General features: G+C 42.9%; 1 protein-coding gene across 1 annotated transcript in view; it reads left to right on the top strand.

Annotated features, from left to right (window-relative positions):
- The first annotated feature begins 386 nt into the window (after positions 1-386).
- Positions 387-20,556, top strand: part of ISM1 (isthmin 1) — an 80,040-nt gene continuing 59,870 nt past the window's right edge. Inside the window, exon 1 of the mRNA XM_080686491.1 lies at positions 387-1,048. Coding sequence (XP_080542617.1) covers positions 911-1,048 — 138 coding nt within the window. The 5' untranslated portion in view covers positions 387-910. The remainder of the gene's footprint in view (positions 1,049-20,556) is intronic.

The raw sequence follows: 20,556 nt of genomic DNA on the forward strand, positions 1-20,556 counted from the left end.
TCTCCATCACCACAACTCCAACTCCACTTTGTCAATAAAGGTTTCTAAATTCGCTCAGGCACCCCCACCCACCCACAGCCCCAGTGCGCACAAAGGCTGTGCCCTCGCGGGCCACAGCGACTTCGGCAGAGGTGGCGCACACTTGGCACATCCCGGCAGTTGGACGCGGACCCCGGAAGGGCGCCCAGGTCACTTCCAAATAGTGACAACCCCCGTGTCGTCCCCGGGGGCCCCCATCTGAAGCCAGTTCACCCTAGCACTCCGCGGCCAGGCGGCGCGTCCCGGGTCCCGAAGTAGCCCGGGAAGGAGGGGAGGTGGCTTGTCGGGTGAGTGGCTCAGGGCGGGAGAGCCAAGCGTGGAGGTAACTCCGGGCCGCCACTGAAGCCCTCCTCCTCCTTCTCCTCCTCCTCCTCCTTCTTCTCCTCCTCCTCCTCCTCCCCGCGCTCCTCTGGCGGCCGCTCCAGCTCCAGCAGCGGCGCCGCGGCCACATCTGGGGCGCCCATGTGCGCTCGGGGGCTTGGCTGCGCCCGCCCCGCCGCCGCCCCCGTTGCCCCCTGTCCGCAGGGTGGTCCCCGGCCCGGCCTGGGTCCCGGGCAGCCCCCTGTCCCCGCCGCTGCAGGGAAGCTTCGGGGTTTGCTCCGCAGCCGGCTTGGACGCCCCCGGCCCCGCCGTGGCTCCGCCGTGGTGCGGTGGCGGCGGCGGCGGCAGCGGCGGTGGCGGCTCCTGCTCCCCCGGCCCGGCGCGCCCCGCCGTGCCCAGCACTGGCCCCGCGGGCCCTGGGAGCGGGGGCCCGGCGGGGGCCGAGGCTGGAGCCGCGCTGCCGGGCTCGGGCGCTCCGACTCCTCCTCCCCCGGCGCCACCGCCGTCGCCGCCCGCCGCGCCGGGTCCTAAAGCCGCGCGTCTCAAGAGGATGGTTCGCCTGGCGGCCGAGCTACTGCTGCTGCTGGGACTGCTGCTGCTCACGCTGCACATAACGGTGCTGCGCGGCACAGGGGCTGCCGACGGGTCGGACGCCGTCGCGGGCAACGCCAGCGGGACCCAGCTGCAGGTGAGTACGTCGCCGGAGAGGGGCGCGCGCGGCAGAGGGGACCCGTAGCTGGGTGCCGGGCTAGCGCTTGATGGATGCCAGGAGGCGGGTTCCCCGCCCCACCCGAGAGCAACTGTTTTGGCAGCAGTTTTGCCGGGGCAACCCGTCTAAGGCTGAGGCGGAGCGGGAATACGTGTCGGGAGGCTGGACTTGGCGCTGAGATCTGACGGACGCGCTCCTCCGGGTCTGCCGCAGGTCAGGTATCAGGGGTGCGAGGCGTGCAAAGGGCAGAGGAAGTGTGGAACATGTATGTGTTTGCTTTGGGGGGCTGCCAGGCTTCGGTTGCCCTTTAGAGGCCGAGTACTATTACTCTGGGAGGGGAGAGGAGCGGAGGTTGCGGAAAGAGACTAGGATAATATCCCCAAACTGGGTATGGGAACAAGAGCCCTGGTGAGTCTGCCCCTTCCGAGACCAATACCAAAGGTCAGGAAATAACTTCCCGAGGAGAGAGCCCAGGCACCCTCTCTGCTCCCACGCGGTCCGGTGGGTGCATCCGATGTCCCGCGTGGGCCTCACGAAGGCTCCCGAATGCGGTCTTGGCCAAGGGCAGGGCGCGAAGTCTAGGCACCTGCCGTTCTTTGGGACAGAGTTACTCAGGGTTTTAAACTTATAGCAAAGACTTCTTCCTAGCTCTCTGCCCCTTGAGAATGTGGTTGTAACGACGATCGATTTTAGCTAGGAGCCCAGGGAGGGGAGGGGGGGGGGAGTCGCGATAGGGGGCGGGGGTGGACGAAGTGGGCGTCATATAAAAGGTGAGTTTCGGTTTCCTAATAAAGGATTCCCCAGGTAAGGATTGCCTGCTGCTACCTTGGAAAGCGCTTTTCCTTGGGTCTAGTGATGTGACAACTGTCAACTTGGGGCATGGGTAAAAGTCTGCAGGGATTTCCTCAGAAAGCAGAGGGAATTCTCTGGCTCCTAACAATCTCCTCCTCGAGTTAGCCCTTCTAAAACTCTTTGCTCTGCAATGTCCAGATAAGTACTGTTTCCAAAGGACTTTACAATCGTTGTCTCTTATTCAGTGTTTGCCTCTTTATGTACTTTGTTGCGGAAAAATTTACTGTTAAAGAGAGAATTCACTTCAACATTTAAAACAGTGCTTACTGTGCTACTGTTTTAAGTGCTTTACAAAATCTAACTGATTTAATGAGGTACTATATTATTACTATCTCCCCTTTACAGAACATACACCAAAAATAAATAAATAAATAAATAAATAAATAGGTTCAGAGAGGTTAAGAAACTCGCCAAAGTTCACACATTCCAAACTCTTGAAGAATTACACCCAGTTTTCTCTCTGCCAGGGTGTTATAGACTAAAGCAAGGTGACCCTTGCACACATGCAAAACCAGGAATGGGAAAGTATTCACCCCAGAGCCTAAAGTCCTCTCTATTTTGGGACGTTTCTGAAAACGTCCTAACTTTGTGAGGTCCTCTCGCCTTCTCCTGTGGGCAAACAGGTACAGGGACAGACTGATGGGATTCCTTTGGGGAAATGGAAGATACTGCCATTCTATGGACTGTGGTACACCCACCAGTCATGTAGGAATAATTCTTAATATCTTCAAGATTTCTGGAAGTCATATTTTATACATGATGCTTTCTTTCCTCATGGCCTCGTGAAAAGCTGCAAAAGTGATGTTCCATGGAAAAGTAAATTTGGCAGATTTTTTAATGAGGTGCTTGCTATCATTAGAAGAACCTGGGGCTGGCCTTTGCTGCCTGAACAGTAAGGTAATGAGAGAAGCAGCTGGTGGAAGTGGCAACTGCAAAGGGGAAGTGGATTACATTCTCCAAAGTCCCTTTGGCTGAAGAACTGCCCCAAGAGAGTGGAAGAAATGGGGTATTTAGAAAGAGAAATGCCCCTGGGAATCACTTGAGTCCCAAAGAGCTGCTGATATTCCAGCTTCAGTTTACCTTATAGTAGTGTTCAGTTATTCTGTCCACTCAATGCACGTATCCAGGCAGAATGATGAGTTTAACAGTTTAGTTCATAATTGTACCCTCTTTTGTAATTTGTTAGTATAAAAGTTTTATAGTCTTCCTGACTAAAGTTATTTCATTGGCCCACTGATTCCCCAAAGGCATTATGATTCAAATGGAGAATGTATGTTCCACCAAGTAAGAAGTTCTGCAAAAGACATTGAGTAGCCTGTTGTTTTCAGGCCCTAGGAAGTAAATGCACTAGTAGCAGGTGTATTTGAAAACAAAACTGCGGGTGATATATTATTTCTGTTTACTGGACATTTTTAACCTGTCTTAAACTCCTGTATTGGCTCTGTGTAATCTTAAGCTGCTAACATCATTCTTTGCAAATGGAAAATGAATCCTTATACTACATTATTTTTTGTAATCTCTGCTTAAAACATTCTAAAATAGGAGGTTGGCATCAGAAATACAAAGTGGTATGTTTATTTACCCAAATTGTAGTATATGTTTGGATCATTTAAAAGAGATACACTCTTATATTTAAGATCTGGTGATTTTGACATATCAATGACACCCGATAAAATAGTAGTAAGAATAACAATCATAATAGCTAAGATTTGTAAAATGCCTTCATGTGTCAGACACTGTCCTTAGCACTTTAAATATAGTAGCTTTTTAAATCTTTGCAAAAATTCCACATGAATTAGGTACTATTGTTATCCCTGTTTCAAATGGAAAAAAAAAAAGTGAGGTTAAGTAACTTGCTCAAGGTTGCACAACTAGAAGCTGCTTAATTTGTTTTTGTTATTTTGTAGTGTAGAACTCTTGGAAGAATATTTGTATTCTAAATTCTTGGAAAAGTCATCATGCTGATTACGACAGAGAAAGCCTTTTAACAATTTACATTTTCAAATTTCTTGACGGTTTTATTGTGTCAAATATGAACATATCTATATATATAATATATAAAGAGGCAATATGCAATTAGCCGGGACACCGTAACAGCCACGACCGGCTCAGGAGGGGACTGCGTGCGTGGTGAGGCAAGCCACTGGTGGCGCAGGCCTGGAGCAGACACACACAAAGAGGGGCCTGCCCAAGCCGCCACGGTGCGGCTGGAGCAGGCCTGGAGTGGACTCGCCACAGAGCACCAGCAGTCCTGTGAGCTGCAGAGAGAACACCTTTTCTGACCGCTCATTGGCTAAGCTCCCTGTACGCCACTCGCAGTATTCTTGGTAACTTGGGTAATAAGAATCCAAGAAGGTGATCTAGGGTTTTTCAATCTCACTCCTGGAGGAAAAAATGAAGGTCCACTGCTGGAGGTGGTAAGAAATGTCATATCCTGCCCTAGCCAGTTTGGCTCAGTGGATAATGCCTCGGCCTGCGGACCGCAGGGTCCGGATTCGATTTTGATCAAGGCTATGTACCTAGGTTACAGTCTCCTCCCTGGCTGGGGCCCAGGTCAGGGCTCATGCAGGAGGCAACCAATCGAAGTGTCCCTCTCACATTGATGTTTCTCTCTGTCCACTATCTCTCTTCCACTATCTCTAAAAATCAATGGAAAAATATACTCAGGTGAGGGTTAAAAAAAAAAAAAAAGAAAGAAAGAAATGTCATATCCTATGAAAGAGTCATCTTGAAAATGCCTAAAGAAAGTTATAATTTTTTCGTGGTGAAGGGTCTGGAGTCCGTGTTGATGAAAACACCTTGGCAGTAGTGGGGTGATGGGGGTGGTGCCTTCCCCTGATCAGCCCAATTGCCTCCTGCAGAGGGAGGCCAGACTGCGGAGCGGGCCTAAGTCATCAGTAGGACATCCCCTGAGGGCTCCCAGACTGTGAGAGGGGGCAGGCTGGGTTGAGGCACCCCCCCCCCCCGTGCATGAATTTTGTGCACCGGGCCTCTAGTAAGTATATATAAAAATACATTGATACATCATATATGGCTACACACATAAAAACACACATGCATGCACACACACAAACATGACCTAACATGATTTTTTTGGTAATTTCAGCATCCTTGGGGATAGATTTTTTTTACTCTGTGACTCCCTGTGCTGGAGGTATGCAATGAGGAGGCAGTAAAATGCTTTGAGCACATTATCTCTATTGGATATGTGTGGCTCATGAAAATAATGTTAGTCTTTGTACTATTTTTAGTATTTTAAAATATCTACTAAGAAATTACACAGTTGTTTGCAACAGGTGCAAAAATGCAGAGACTAACTTTTTTCACTTTTGAATGAAATCTTATATCCTCATTGAAAGAAGTTTGGCTCATGTTGATCAGATATGCAGATTAGTTCTTTCATGTGTCTTTAATTTATAATAGTAAGAAAACAATTATATGTAACTAGAGGCCCAGTATACAAATTTGTCCACGGGTGGGGTCTGACCAGCCCAGCCCCAATTGGGGCAGATCAGGGTTGGGCCTGTCGGGAGGAGGAGATGGTGGGAGGTTGGCTGGCCAGCCCGCCCCATTCGCCAGATCAGGGCTGGGCCGGCTGGGGGAAGGGGCCCAGGGCAATTGGCCAGAGGGCCCCGCCCCTGATTGGGGTGGGGGTGAGATCAGGGGTGGGGCTGGCCAGGGGGAGTGGCTGCAGGAGGTTGGCCTGTTGGCCGCACCCCCTGATCCAGTCGGTTCGCTGGCCTCAGTGGGCGTCATTACAGTGTTCCAGTCACTGGCTTTTTATATATATAGATAAAAGCAGCCTGGAAGACAGAACATCTCAAATTATATAACCATAGGTAATAACAATAAAAATAATATTTTACTTGAAATTCAAATAAGTGCCTCTCGACTAAATCTCAGTCAGATTTAGAAACATGAATTTCTATAGATTTTAAATAGTAAAAGTAGAACTCATTAAGACAATGACATTTAAGCAAGTGTTATAAAACATCGAACTGGTTATTTTTACAGTAACATTAAAGCAAGCCAAACTCTAAAATGTAACTAAATGTCTTTGTTCTCTAATTCCTAACTACAATCCTCCCTTTTATTCCTCTACTTGCACTCAATAAACCAGCTTAGCTTCTTGTACTCACTGATTCTCTGGATTCAAAAGTTCACCTGAGCTATTTAAAGCAGTAAAAGCAAAAGACATCAACTTTTTTCACTTTTGAATGAAATCTTATCTTCTCCTCATTGAAAGAAGTTTGGCTCATGTTGATCAGATACACAGATTAGTTCTTTCGTATGTCTTTAATTTATAATAGTAAGAAAACAATTATATGTACCAAACATTCATTTGTACTTAATACAAGTTTCCTTACAATGACCCTATGAGATAGATAGTATTTATATACCCACTTCATAGATGAGGAAATTGAGGCCTGGAGCGGTCTCAGTAACTTGCCCAAGGCTGTGGTAGGGCAGAGCCAGGATTCAGACCCAGGCAGACTGACTGTGGAGCCCAAGTTCTTCTTCTTCTTCTTTTTTTTTTTTTTTTTAAATATATTTTATTGATTTTTTACAGAGAAGAAGGGAGAGGGATAGAGAGTTAGAAACATCAATGAGAGAGAAACACAACCAAGGTACATGCCCTTGACCAGAATCAAACCTGGGACCCTTCAGTCTGCAGTCCGACGCTCTATCCACTGAGCCAAACCAGTTAGGGCAGAGCCCAAGTTCTTGTTTCAGTCAATCAGCAAGACTCCTCCAGCTCTGACTCAAGTCATCAGCCATTGTTTCTTGTTTTGTGACTTGCCTGCCCATTTCCCAGGCAGGCTGTTTGCTCTTATCCCTACAATTCTTTATAATTGTGGATAACTGTCCCACTTAGCTATTGCTGCATAACAAACCACCCCAAAACTTAGTGACTTAACAGCCATTTTTTTTTTTTTGCTCATGAGTTTGTGTGTCAGCAACTTCTCTGGACTCACCTGTGTAGTTCTGCTGATCTTGCCTAGGATTACTCATATGGCAACAGCCTTCTGTTGACTTGACATGAGCTAGATGGTCCAAGATGACATCATATGTCTGATGGTTAGTGCTGGCTGTCACCTTGGCTCTATGTCCATATCATCTTTAATCCTCAAGGAGGATTTAGCCACATTTCTTTACATGGTGGACTCAGAACAGCAAGAGGCTAAAAGCAGAAGTTGAGAGGCCTCTTGATGAACTTGTACAATGTCCCTTCAGCCACATTCTATTAGGCCAACAAATCACTGGGTCAGCTCAGATTTTAGGGGTTTTAGGGGGAGGAAATAGAATCCTCCTGATGGCAGGGCCAGCAAAGTAATATTGCAAAGAACCATGTGCACGGGGGTCGGGGGTGGGGCTGGGGGTTGGGGGGGTGGGAAAGGGATTAGGGGGGAAGGTAGAAATTACTGTGGCCAGCTTTGCTAATTATCAACCATATTGAACTTTTGTCTCATGAACTTTGTAAATGTTTGGCCCAATCTTGCACTCACCTTTTAACATTGTTTATGCTGCCTTTGGCCATGCAGAAACTTTCCGTTTTAAATGTAATCAACCCTGAATCATTTCCCTTATGACTTTTGGTTTTCTTGCCTTATTTTAGAAAGTTTTCCTCAAATAAAGATTGTCAAAATATTTAAATATATTTTGTTTTAACACTTTTAATTTTATTTACTTATTTTTGTTTGTTTAAGACTACAGCCTACTTTAAAGTTGTTTATGGGTGTAAGGTTTAAGATAAAGATACAGCCCAGCCTGTGTGGCTCAGTGGTTGAGCATCAACCTATGAACCAGGAGATCACGGTTCAGTTCCCAGTCAGGGCACATTCCTGGATTTCGGGCTCCATCCAAAAATGTGGGACATACAGAAGCAGCCGATCAATGATTCCCTCTCATCACTGATCTTTCTATTTTTCTCTCCCTTTCCTTTCCTCTCTGAAATCAATAAAAATATATTTTAAAAGAAAAGTTAAAGATACAACTTTGTTTTTTGTCCAAGTAAAAATTTTGTCCTATTATATTTGTTAAATACTTCATTCTACATTCATGGATACAAAATAACACTTTTATCACATACTAAAATTTTCACTTTCACATAAGTCTGTTTCTTGACCTTCATTTTATCTATTCATTTACCAGCACCACACTAGCTTCATTTTATGTATTTTCATAAAATGTTTTTTATGACAAATTTCCTTTCATTTAAAAAATCTTTCTTAAAAATTTTCATAAATGTCTTCTTTTGAACAGACTCTTAAATTATTTTAAATATTCATTGAGATTTTAATGGGAATTGCTTTATATATTTTTGATTACCTTAGAAGAGTTGAGAATTTTTTTGAAGATGTAAAAGGAATTACTTTTTATTATGTAGCATTGTAACCGTGATTTAACATACCAAAAAGAATGTCATTGTAGTACCATTTTCTTTAAAATTATGATTATGTAAGATGAACTATCCTAATTTTTAAAACTCTCCTCATTTTTTAAACTCTCTTTTCATTTTGCTGCTCTGATTGTTTTCTGCTACTTTGTCTTCCAAATCGCTGATTTGATTCTCTGCTTCATCCACCCTCCTGTTTTTAAATTTTCAATGCTTCCATTCAGGACACGGTATAGATATCTATTCATTTCCTAGTAAAATTTTATAGTTCTCTTCATCATTTTTCACATTTCTTTTTACAAGCTATTTTTCAGGTTTGATTACTATTGTGAATAGGGTTTTATTTTCTGTTATATTCTCCAATTTGTTGGTTCTGAAATCTAGGAAAGCTTTAATTAATAATACATGCCTACAGTTTTCTTGGTGAATACATGAGAACTAGCAGTATCCATTCAGTAGTAGCAACTAACGTTATGACATGAGTTGGAAATCTTTCCATTTCTTTCACTGTCGCACTTTAAATAATTGTCTGTTTCTTGTGAGATTGTTGGAAGTCTCTCATAAAACCCTCTGGGCTTAGTAATTGTTTGTTAAAATCTCTGATTAAAATTTTCACCTTATTCCATGGTGAGTAGTCTATTCAGACAATGTAACTTTAGTCAATTTTGATAATTTATGTTTTCCATACATTTTAACTGAATTTCAACTTTATCAGTACAAAGTTTGTACATAGCACAAGCATATTTTGCAAATGCTTCATGACTTCATGTTCTTTATGATATATGAAGTCTGACATATCTTTATAAGACCTGTCAGATCAACATGTTTAATTATATTATGAAAACCCTCTAAGTCTTGATTTATTTATTGTCTACTTATCTGCTGATTTCTCAAAGAACTTAATTGTATTCATACCCTACCTTTATGGGTTTGTCTGTTTCTCCTTATTATCCCATTAATTTTTGCTTTACTTACTTAGAATTCATAATTTTAGGACATAAAATATCCTTTTTACTGGTTAATTTTTATCAGGGTGAAATTTTTATTTATATTTTTATTGACTCTTATCTGGAATACTTTTCTTATTTGATATTAGTATTGCAACTGCTGCTTTATTTTTATATTTGTTGAGTGTCCTTTTCCAACCTTTTTTTTAAACTTTCTCTGCCTTATTTGATTTAAATATCTCTCTTATTAATAACCAATAGCTAAATTTTCTTTTTCCATGCAATACATCAATAATCTTAACACATTTATATTATTATGATTACTGGTAGATTTAAAAATATCTTTCCAATTTATTTGATGTTCTCAATTTGTAATTTTTATATTGCCTCACACCCCCAATTTATCTATGTTTTCTTTGCAAGAGAGTTAGCCCATGTCTAAATTTTTCCATCTATAAAATAAACATATAATAACTATTTCCTAGTATAGTTTTAAGAATTCAAACATTGACTACATGCTAAGAACTCTATTAGATCTTGGCATTTAAACATTTAATAAATATTTAAATATGGTTTATTTTTCTCATTTTCACTAAAGTTTGGAAAGTCATATTTGTGTTACTTTTAACATACTAACAGATTTGCACTTACGTTCCCTGTCCTCACTCTTTTCTCCCAGCTTCAATAGTCTCTCTTTTCTTCTCTTTACTCCTATTCTCTTCCTCATCTTGTCATTCTCCTCCTCCTTTCCCCTCTTCTGCTTCTTATTATCTCTTTTTCTCTTTCTCCTTGCATTTAAAAATTTTTAAAAAATAATAAATAATTTACATACAATAAAATGAATGTGGCTTAAAGGTTCATTTCCATTTTTGACAATTATATATGCCCATGTGGCTACCATCAAAATTAGGATATAGAACATCCCCATAATCTCAGATAGTCTTCTAGTGTACCCCTGTAGGCAGTTCACCCCTCTCAGAGAAAACCAATGTCTGACTCCTTAATCTTGGCTGTTCCACATCTTTGTATAGATGGAATCATATTGTATGCATTTTTTTTTTTTTTGGTATGTCTGGTCTCATTTGCTCAATATAGTGTTTTTGAAGATTATTAATGTTGTTGTGTATATAAGCAGATTTCTCTTTTTTATGGCTCTGTGGTATTCCATTGAATAGCTATACCACAATTTATTTACCCATTTCTCTATTGATGGAATTTGGGTTGTTTCCATGACTTTTAATATCTCTATATATAAAAGCCTAAGCAACTGAATGACTGGTTGACTGGTCGCTATGGCACGCACTGACCACCAGGGGGCAGCTGCTCAACAGCCGCTGTGGTGATGTAAGCCTCTCCCAATTGGGATTGTCTGGGTGCAAGCCCACAGCAGGCACAGCAGGGCTGGGATGAGCAGGAGTGGCAGGCAGGAATAGCAGGCAGCATTGGACTGCAGGTTTTGGCCCATCCCTGCAGGCCATGCCAAGGGACTCCCACCAGTGCAGGAATCCGTGCACCAGGCCTCTAGTTATGAATAAGACCATGTCAATATTCTTGTACAAGCCTTTCTGTTCACATGTGTTTTCGTGTCTTGCAAGTAAATACTGGTAGTGAAACTAACACAGCCTCTATCCTGGATATTATTATGTGAATTCTTCTAGGGAAATTCACTTTTTTAGAGATCTTTCACTTTCTCAGCTCTGTAGTGTTTCACTTTCAATGGGTTACATTTGTTTTATATCTACCAGAAATAATTCCTTCTTCCATAGGCAATCTCTTTTCAGCTTTCCACTTTTATAGTGATTTATTTTTATATTCTATCTGACGCTTCAAGAGAATTTGAAGAGGAGAAAGAGGTTAACAAAAATGCTTGGTCCACCACCTTGAACTGAACCACTATAATTTTTTTTATTTTAATAAATCTTTATTCAGATTATTACAATTGTTTCTCCTTTTTCCCCCCATAGCTCCACTCCACCCAGTTCCCACCCCACCTTCTGCCCTTACCTCCCCCCCACTGTCCTCATCCATAGGTTTATGATTTTTGTCCAGTCTCTTCATGAACCCCCCCATACCCCTTTCCCCCTGAGAATTATCAGTCCACTCCCTTTCTATGCCCCTGATTCTATTATATTCACCAGATTATTCTGTTCCTCAGGTTTTTAATTCACTTGATTTTTAGGTTCACTTGTTGATAGATATGTATTTGTTGTTCATAATTTTTATCTTTACTTTTTTCTTCTTCCTCTTCTTTAAGAATACCTTTCAGCGTTTCATATAATACTGGTTTGGTGGTGATGAACTCCTTCAGCTTTTTCTTATCTGTGAAGCTCTTTATCTGCCCTTCAATTCTGAATGATAGCTTTGCTGGGTAGAGTAATCTTGGTTGTAGGTTCTTGCTATTCATCACATTGAAAATTTCTTGCCACTCCCGTCTGGCCTGCATAGTTTCTATTGAGAAATCAGCTGACAGTCGTATGGGTGCTCCCTTGTAGGTAACTAACTGTTTTTCTCTTGCTGCTTTTAATATTCTCTCTTTGTCTTTTGCTCTTGGCATTTTAATTATGATGTGTCTTGGTGTGGTCCTCTTTGGATTCCTTTTGTTTGGGGTTCTGTGTGCTTCCTGGACTTGTAAGTCTATTTCTTTCACCAGGTGGGGGAAGTTTTCGGTCATTATTTCTTCAAATATGTTTTCAGTATCTTGCTCTCTCTCTTCTTCTGGCACCCCCATAATTCTGATGTTGGTACGCTTGAAGTTGTCCCAGAGTCTTCTTACACCATCTTCAACTTTTTGGATTTTTTTTTTTGCTTTTTGCTTTTTCAGTTGAGTGTTTTTTGCTTCTTTGTATTTCAATTCTTTGACTTGATTTTTGTGTTCCTCTAGTCTGTTTTTGGGACTCTGTATAATATTTTTTATTTCAGTCAGTGTATGTTTAATTTCTAGTTGGTCCTTTTTCATATCTTCGAAGGTCTCGTTATATTTATCGGCCTTTTCTAGGATATTCTTGAAAAGCCTTATAACCGTGGTTTTGAATTCTATATCCAGTCGTTTGTTTTCCTCCATTTCTTTCGTTTGTGATCTGTTTCTTTGACGCCACATTTTCACTGCTTCCCTGAGTTGATAGGGTAAATTTGTGTGCTAGGTTTCCTATATGGCCCAGTGGGTCGGCCTCCCCAGTTAACCTGAAGTGGACACTCTTGGTGCACCCCTTTGTGGACTGTGTGTACAGCCTTGTTGTAGTTAAGTCTTGATTGTTGTTGGTATCACTGGGAGAAATTGACCTCCAGGCCAGTTGGCTGTAAGGATCAGCTGCGTCTATGCTGGGAGAAGTTCAGTGCTAGAGACAGCCTTATAGGATTGGACTTGCCAAATTGCAATAGCCTCTGTGCTCGGCTTGTATGGGGTGGAGTCTCAGGGCAGAGCAGACAGTCTAAGCTTCCCAGCAGCCTTGCCCTTGCGCGCACGTGCAGACCTCTGCCTTCCCCGGCTCCCGAGTCTCCACCCAAGAGTCCAGACTCCCCCCACAAGAGCGTGGGTCCCCAGGGGCTCGCCTGGAACTGGGGTCCAGTGCAGTCAGAACTGGGGCTCAGTGCAGTCAGGAGCCTCTGACTCCCTTCCACTAGGGAAAGTCTGTGGCAACCTCCGCAGTCTTTGTGCGCACTGGCAAGCGCGCGCCTTGAGACTTCTGCCTTCCCCAGCTCCCGAGTCTCCGCCCGAGAGTCCAGACTCCCCCCACAAGAGCGTGGGTCCCCAGGGGCTCGCCCGGAACTGGGGTTCAGTGCAGTCAGAACTGGGGTTCAGTGTGGTTGGGGGCTTCCTTCCCCCTTCCGCCAGAGAAAGTCAGCCAGGCGCTCAGCCACCCTTCCTCTCTGCGCGCACAAAGACCCTTTGCCATACCTCCAATTCTCTGTGAGCTTTTCTCTTTCCTTCTAGTTGTAGAATTTTCACTCAGCCAGCTTTCCTGTGGTTCTGGATGGTGTCCATTCTGTCTTTTAGTTGTAGTTTTGAAATTGTTGTGCGAGGCAGCAGTTTAGGTGCTTACCTATGCCGCCATCTTGGTTTCTCCTGAACCACTATCATTTTATTTCTTAATTTTACTTTCCTGTATACAAACCAGAAGAAAGTTATATTATTTGTGCAACCTCTTCATTCATGTTCTTTCAGTCATGTTCTAGCAGGCATTGATCTGTGAGGTTGGGGCAAAACCTCAGAGCTCATAAGAACTACCCATTCAGTAAAGAAGAATCTATTTTGGTTTTAAAGCCTCCACAGGAAAGAATTCCACAACCATCTTCTATATGCCATCGAAGTTTTTTTTATAACCTTTAGAGTCAGAACATTCTTCCTGTAATGTCTCCTTTAAATCTTATTTCATGTTTGTGGTTTTTCTTCCCAGCATTATGAGCAGGTGATTTCTTCTTTTCAAAAAACATCTCTTGCAAGACTTGAAGGTTATTAGTTAATAGTTCCTGTCTTTTCCAGATTTGATTATCTTGGTTTCTGTAACTTGCCTTCGTTGGTCTTATCTTACAATGTTTTAGTGGTTTTTGTGGTTCTCTTGTTTCTCTTTCATCTTCTGAGAAAGTCTTTCTTTTGCAACCTTGGCTCGAGACTTTATGATTTATAAAGAAAAGGTGGTGATGAAGCCTCTTTCTTCAGTAATGGCTAAGAGTACCCTTCTTGTATTCATCCCCTGAAAGACAGAAGATTACTTAGGCCATGGGATCTGGCATAAGTCTAAGACCCAGGATTATATGCAGTGAGTTTAAGAAATAGTGAAAGAATGTGTTATTGAAAAAGAAAAAAAAAAAAAACAGATCCCATTCCACATTTTATTTAAACTCTGTATTCCCTTTCCATAATAACTTAATAAGAAGCCATGATCATAAAATATATAAAGCTGAACTTATTTCTTTGTGTGCCATGTCAGTGCACAGGTTAGGTGGAGCGCTGTGCTAATAATGTCACCATGCCGGCGCCCAGCATTCCTCTTGGAACTAAGTACTCACTCACTGCCCATGGTAGTCACTCGCTTGATAACATAACCTATGGGCCCTTTCTTTTCTCTGCCTTCTTTCCCCTCCCCCTCCCAGTTTCCTGGGCTCATTTCCCAGGTATACTACTTGCTCTTTGTCTCAGGTTTTGCTTCTGGGAGAACCTGAAAAAAACAAAGCACTACTCAAACCTAAGTCATGGGGATAGCAATGACTTCTGTAGGTAGCAATGGTGTAGGAAAGGTAAGTAAGATTCAGAGTTTCCATGTGGCACCTGCTGCTTCTTGTTGTCCTTAACCAAGTTGAAGTCTGTTAGCATCAGAAAGGGGTGTGCTCTGGGCAGCAACGGAATCAGGTCATACCAGTCCACCAAGAATCTGGGAATTTCAAAATTTTAGAAATGAGAAGGTCAGCCCTAAGCAGAGCCTACACATTGCTGGTGTTTGGAGAGCTAACTGGTTGTCTTTCTCCTGAGAGCCTGATCCGGTGCTTGTTTGCTATTTTAGGTGGGAGGATGAGCTGCAATGGGAAGTCATCAAAGGTGTGTCATCCAATGCCTGAAAAAGGCAGAGGCCACGGTGCCTTGGTAAATATAGCTTTACATCAACTCCCCAAGCACAGACCAGCATGTGTCACTGGAAAGTTGTCTCTGTAAACTGAGGAGAAGTAAAAACAGTAGGTTAACCGCCCTTTCTTCCTGTTAGCCTGACCCATGCACATGATAGTAAACCAAGTCATCTTTCATAGAGCACTCTCGGTGACTGGTGCCCCTCTGTAATAGAGCAACAGCCCTTCCCCCGGGAAGAGACCTTGCTGTAGGGCCCATGGAATGGGAGAGTTCTAGCTTCAAGTTTGGGGCCCTGGCTGCCAGACTTGTAGTTTGGGGCACCCCCAACCCCCAGATGTTTAACAGAAGGGGCCTGGAAAAAGGAAGAAAGACTGTGAATGCAATAGACCGCTTCCTGCTGGATACTACATCTCTATTTTCAAAAATAACAAGGTGTGGCTGGAATCTATATGAGGGATGCAAGGAAGCTGGAAATGATGTCATAGGCCACCCGGTGTTAGCTTACTCCCTCAGGCATCCAGATAGAATATTCATGCCAATGCCAATGAGACACATAACAAACATGCCTTGGCTCCCAGCCACCCCATGGAGATAGAGATGGGAAGAGAATGAGGGGGGAATGGCAGTGTGTTGTTATTTTTTATTACAGCTCTATTGAGCTATAAATGACATACATTGAACTGGAATTATATATTTAAAGTGAACAATCTGATAAGTTTGACACTTGTGGAACCATCAGCACCGTCAAGATGTTGAAGAAATATATCTCCAAAAGTTTTCCATGCTTCTTTGTGATTCATCCGTCATTCCCAGCAATCTCCAGGCCACCATGGACCTGCCTTTGTTATTAGATTTTTATATAAGTGGAATCATACAGAATGTACAGTACAGTGAGCTTCTTTGCAAAGATGCATCCATGTTATTTTGAGCATAAAGAGTTTGATCCTTTTATTTTCAATTGGTATTCCATTGTATGCAATTACAATATGCTTCTCCATTCACCCATTAAAGCACATTTAGATTGTGTTCCAATTTGGGCCTATTAAAATAAGGGTGCTGTGAACATACAGGTATATGTCTTTGCATAATCATATGCTTTTATTTCTCTTGTGTGAATATTTAAGAGCAGAGTGGCTGGGTAATATAGTAGATGTATGTTTAGCTTCTTAGGAAATTATGGCAATCTTTTAAAGGTGCTCAAATAATATGTTTAGAATCTATAACAACCCAGGGACATCATTGGAAAACTTCAAAGAATTTGGAAGTTGAATCCCAGGATTACCTTTCTACAGTTAAAATATAGATGTGTGACCTACAAGAGAGTATGAAAAACTAAAAGGAAGAGAGAAGGTACTGTCTCCTTGGAAAGGATTCTCCTGTTTTTGTTAGCATGCCCAAAGTACAAACATATCACGGGGCTTGATTCTCCAGGGCATGTTGGCCATGGTGGTGGTGAAGGAAAGTTAGGTGCTGAGCAGGAAGACAGGTTGGAAAAGTGTCCCAGCAGAAGACTTAGCGTCCTTTAAGCTCCCTTTCCCAAGGCCCTACCTGACTGAAAATGAAGAAAATCAGATACAGGGGTTGTAGCTCCTGCCTGGGGACTCAATTACATTGTGACTTGGAAATATGGTATTGGTTAGGAGCCCAAAATTAATTGGAAGTCAAGTTTATTGCTGGGCACCTTCAATTTCCAGGAAGTAGAAAGGACAAAAATAAAGGGGGAGATCTCCTTAGATGTTTCTAATCCTTGGCCCAGGTAGTGGGCTGAGGAAATGTCAACATGAGCCAACCTCCTGGCCACTCTGGTTATTAGGAGAGTGCGGATTATTAGACACGCACAGCGTTCTCACTGGAGGCCAAGGACTGTCCTTCCCTTATACATAAGGTGGCCCATCCTCTGCCCTGATGTTCACCAGGTGCAGTTGTGACCCAGAGATGCAGGTGAGAAGCTCCAGAGGACTTCTCCACCCTTGTACCCAGAGTGTGGTCTGTGGAGCAGCAATGGCAGCAACTCCTGGGAGCTCCTTAGAAAATGAGAATCTCAGGCCCCACCCAGAACTACTGAGTCAGGATCTGCATTTTTAACAAGGGCCTCAGGTTAATCATATACACAATACAGAAGCGCTGGTCAAGATGCTTGTTTTTCTTGCAAGTTACAAGTCTCAGAAAGTACTTAATACAGGTCAGGTATTATATTTAGTTACTAGAGGCCGATGCATGAAATTCGTGCAAGGGGCTCGGCCCTCATAGACACAGCGGCTTGCCTCGGACCTCACAGTGCCAGCTTCATCTGGAAGGTCGTCCGGAAGAACATCTGGAAAGTCATTCAGCTGTCTGGTCTAATTAGCATATTACGCTTTTATTATTATAGATTGCCCAATTATGCTGCATGGCAAATTACTCCAAAATTCAGTGGCTTATAACAATAAGCATGTATTCTCACACTTGTAGGTTTGCGGGTTGGCTGGAGTTCAGTAGATCTAGGCAGGAGTTCAGTAGATCTAGACTCCAAGCTGCGGGTTGGGTCTGGGTGTCTTCCATGCTTCTCCCCTACTTGTGCAACCAGCAGGTTACCTGCGATGCATCTCTCTCATGACAATGAAAATGCACAGAAAGGCAGAGGTGAGCCCAAATAGATTGCATACTTCAGCCTTTGCTTGGGTCACTCTGTTAGCACCCCATCAGCCAAAACTAGTCACAAGGTCCAACAGAGTGGCCAAAGGCATGAGCTGTGGATTTGTGTCAATTTCACTTCTGCTTCTCACTTACATGTGTGCCCTTAGGCAAAAGCCTCATGCTTCTCTGTGCTCCTTGTCCTATTCAGTAAAATGGGACAATAATAGCTACATTGCTGGGAGGTTATAATGTTGTGAGGACCATCCTTGGTGCATAGGAATGGTTTAACTCATAGAAATGGTTTAATACAGAGCAATGTGACCTTGGGTAAACCATTTCAACTCCACATTTCATTTTCTATATCTAAGAATAGACATCCTCATGGGGTAATTCTACTCAATTTTGAGATTTATCTTTAGAATTGATGATGACGATGATGATGCAAAAGCCAACAATGAACATTTATTCTGTGCCTAGAACTGCTATAAGGACTTTATATGTATTTACACTTTTAACTTTTATCATAGCCCCGTGGGGATTATCTCTATTTTGCAGCTGAAGAAACTGAGGCAGAACAATGTCAGGAAATCAAGGTTTAACATCTGATTGTTCTGAGCACCTCACATAGAGAACTGATGTAGTCCAAGCTGGCTCCATGAGGCTGACACACATTCTGCCTCATGCCAGTTGGTGATGCTTCTAGAAAGGCTTAGCTCTCATATGGGATAAGGAAAGGAGAGGGGCAGCTCAAGAGAAGAACCTGATGAAGCAGCTGGCCCCCTGATTGAGCAGAGTCCCCATCTCCACCCTGCCTGACTATGTGGCTATGTCCCAGCAAGCAGATGCCCAATGAATGTGCTGAACATTTCCAGTGGGCCCCAACCATGACCTAGGGCTGTGCTGTGGAGCTGTGCAGAGTCAGGCCAAGGGGAAGGATAGAGCCCAAAGGATCCTGCCTCTGAGAAATGAGAGCTGGAAAAGGCCATGGAATGCTCTGTCAGCACAGGGCTCTCCCCATCAGAGATTGTTTCTGAGTCAAGATATGCATATCCCTCTCTTTGCACCTTCCTTCTGAATGGTCTCCCTTGTGTAGTTTCACTGCTGAAAAATCATGTGCTCCATGGTAGGGATGGAACTGTGCCCACCAATATGTTACTCATCACTGTGGAGCTGTAACAATGTAAGCCTGCAACCACTTTCACTGAAGAAGGGGCAACCTTTCCTACCTTCCTTTCTCAGATGTAACAAGAGAAACAGGACATGCCTGGGACAGGAGTTCCACAAGCTCTGTGAGCTGGATATTCTGCTTTTTAATTATTGTTGCTGGTCAGAACATCTTCCTTGTGACTAATCAGATGTCTCTTTCCTCAGCGCGTCCCAAAGTCTTCTGAGGAACAAGTGGTCAGAGTTTTTTCAATGTTTTCTATAGTTCCCTATTTTCATTTTTATTTATGGCATTACATTGCTAATATCTAATCAGCTTGTGGACCACTCTGGTTCTATCATTTTCTGTTGTTCATCCTGAGTTCCTGATTGCCATGGACAGTCAGTGAATTTGATCCTTTGTTTTGTTTTATTTGTGATGGGTTGTGCCCCACACTTCAGGGATGTTCTACAGTGCCCTCTCTTCTTTTCCCTTTGAACCCCAAATGTTGAGTTGGGACCAGTCTCATTTTAACTATCTTAATAGCTTCTTAATTTGGTAAATATCACAAAAGTGAGCACTGACTGGTTAGATAGCTAAAAAATAAGTTTTAAAATGATCCCCACTGAAAATGTGAAAACAGTCTATTATCCCATCAGAATGACAAAATGGCGAAAAAAACAAACTGAAGACACAAAGTAGTGGTGTGAATGTGGAACACCTATAAGAAAGTAAACTGATAAGAACACTTTTGAAAATTGTTTCTCCAAAGTAACTACTGAAACAGAATGTAATGTGTACCCTTTCACCCAGCAAACCTAGCCACCCTGGGTATATACCCAACAGAAGGGTATATACTGTATGCACTAAAAGACCTGGAAAAGAATGCTCATAGTAGCACTATTTAAAGCAGCCCCAAACTGGAAATGGCAGAAATGCCCATCAACAATAGGATGGATAATAATGCAGTAAATGCACATACTCGGAATGAACAAATGACAACTACAGGCAACATGTACAACTTTATAAGTGTAATGTTGTATGAAGGAAGCCAGGCACAAGAGAGTACATGCCATGCAATTCTGTTCCCGTGAGGTTCATAACCTGGAAAATCTAATCTATGCTGTTGGAAGATTAGTCAGGACATTGGTTACCCTTGTCAAGGAAGTGACCAGAAGGGACTACAAGGGTCATGTTCTGTTTCTTGATCCAAGTATTGGTGACACAGGTGTGTTCAGTTTGTGAAATCCCATTTAGCTGTATAGTCACATATGTGCATCTGTCCATATGTATGTCATACTTCAATTAAAAATAGAGTAAAGAACACAGCATGCAGCGGAGATGGTGCAGAAGAGATGGCCATTTTATTCTGGTAACGGCCTCCCGCAGCCCTGGAGCCCACTCCCGGTGCTCCCTGATGCGTGCTCCCCTGCACGCGGGTGTCCACATTTTAATGAATGTGGACTAGTTTTGATGATGGAGACCTCCTCTGCCTCCAAGGCCCCGTACTATTGTTGCAACATCAAAGACCAACTGCTGGTTAAGATACAGTCCATATGAAAAGAGTGACCAGCAAATTTACTGCTTGACTTCATTCCCTTTAAATGGAACTGGCCCCATGGTTCTCTTTCAAAGCTTAATTGTGGACATATATCTTCTTTATAGGACATTGTGTACAATAAAGAGAAGCAGTAACTTAAATTTTATTTAAAGAATACCTTTGAGGCAGCCGTGAGATAGGCATTCCATCACTGTGGTTACATGTGCCCAAACACTCCTGAAAGTCTAGCCATTGGCCTTCTATTCAACATGGTGACTTTTTTTTAGACTAATTGAGTTATATTTTTATGCTCCAACCTTTTCCTTAGACTCTGCAAGGTCTTGGGAAAGTTATTAACGAGAGGCGCTCTACTTCGAACCAGAGAGCCACCTCATTGAAATCAGGCAACATGGCGAAGTTCATATGACATT

This window comes from Plecotus auritus (genome assembly GCF_963455305.1).
Source record: "Plecotus auritus genome assembly, chromosome: 8".
Classification (NCBI taxonomy): domain Eukaryota; kingdom Metazoa; phylum Chordata; class Mammalia; order Chiroptera; family Vespertilionidae; genus Plecotus; species Plecotus auritus.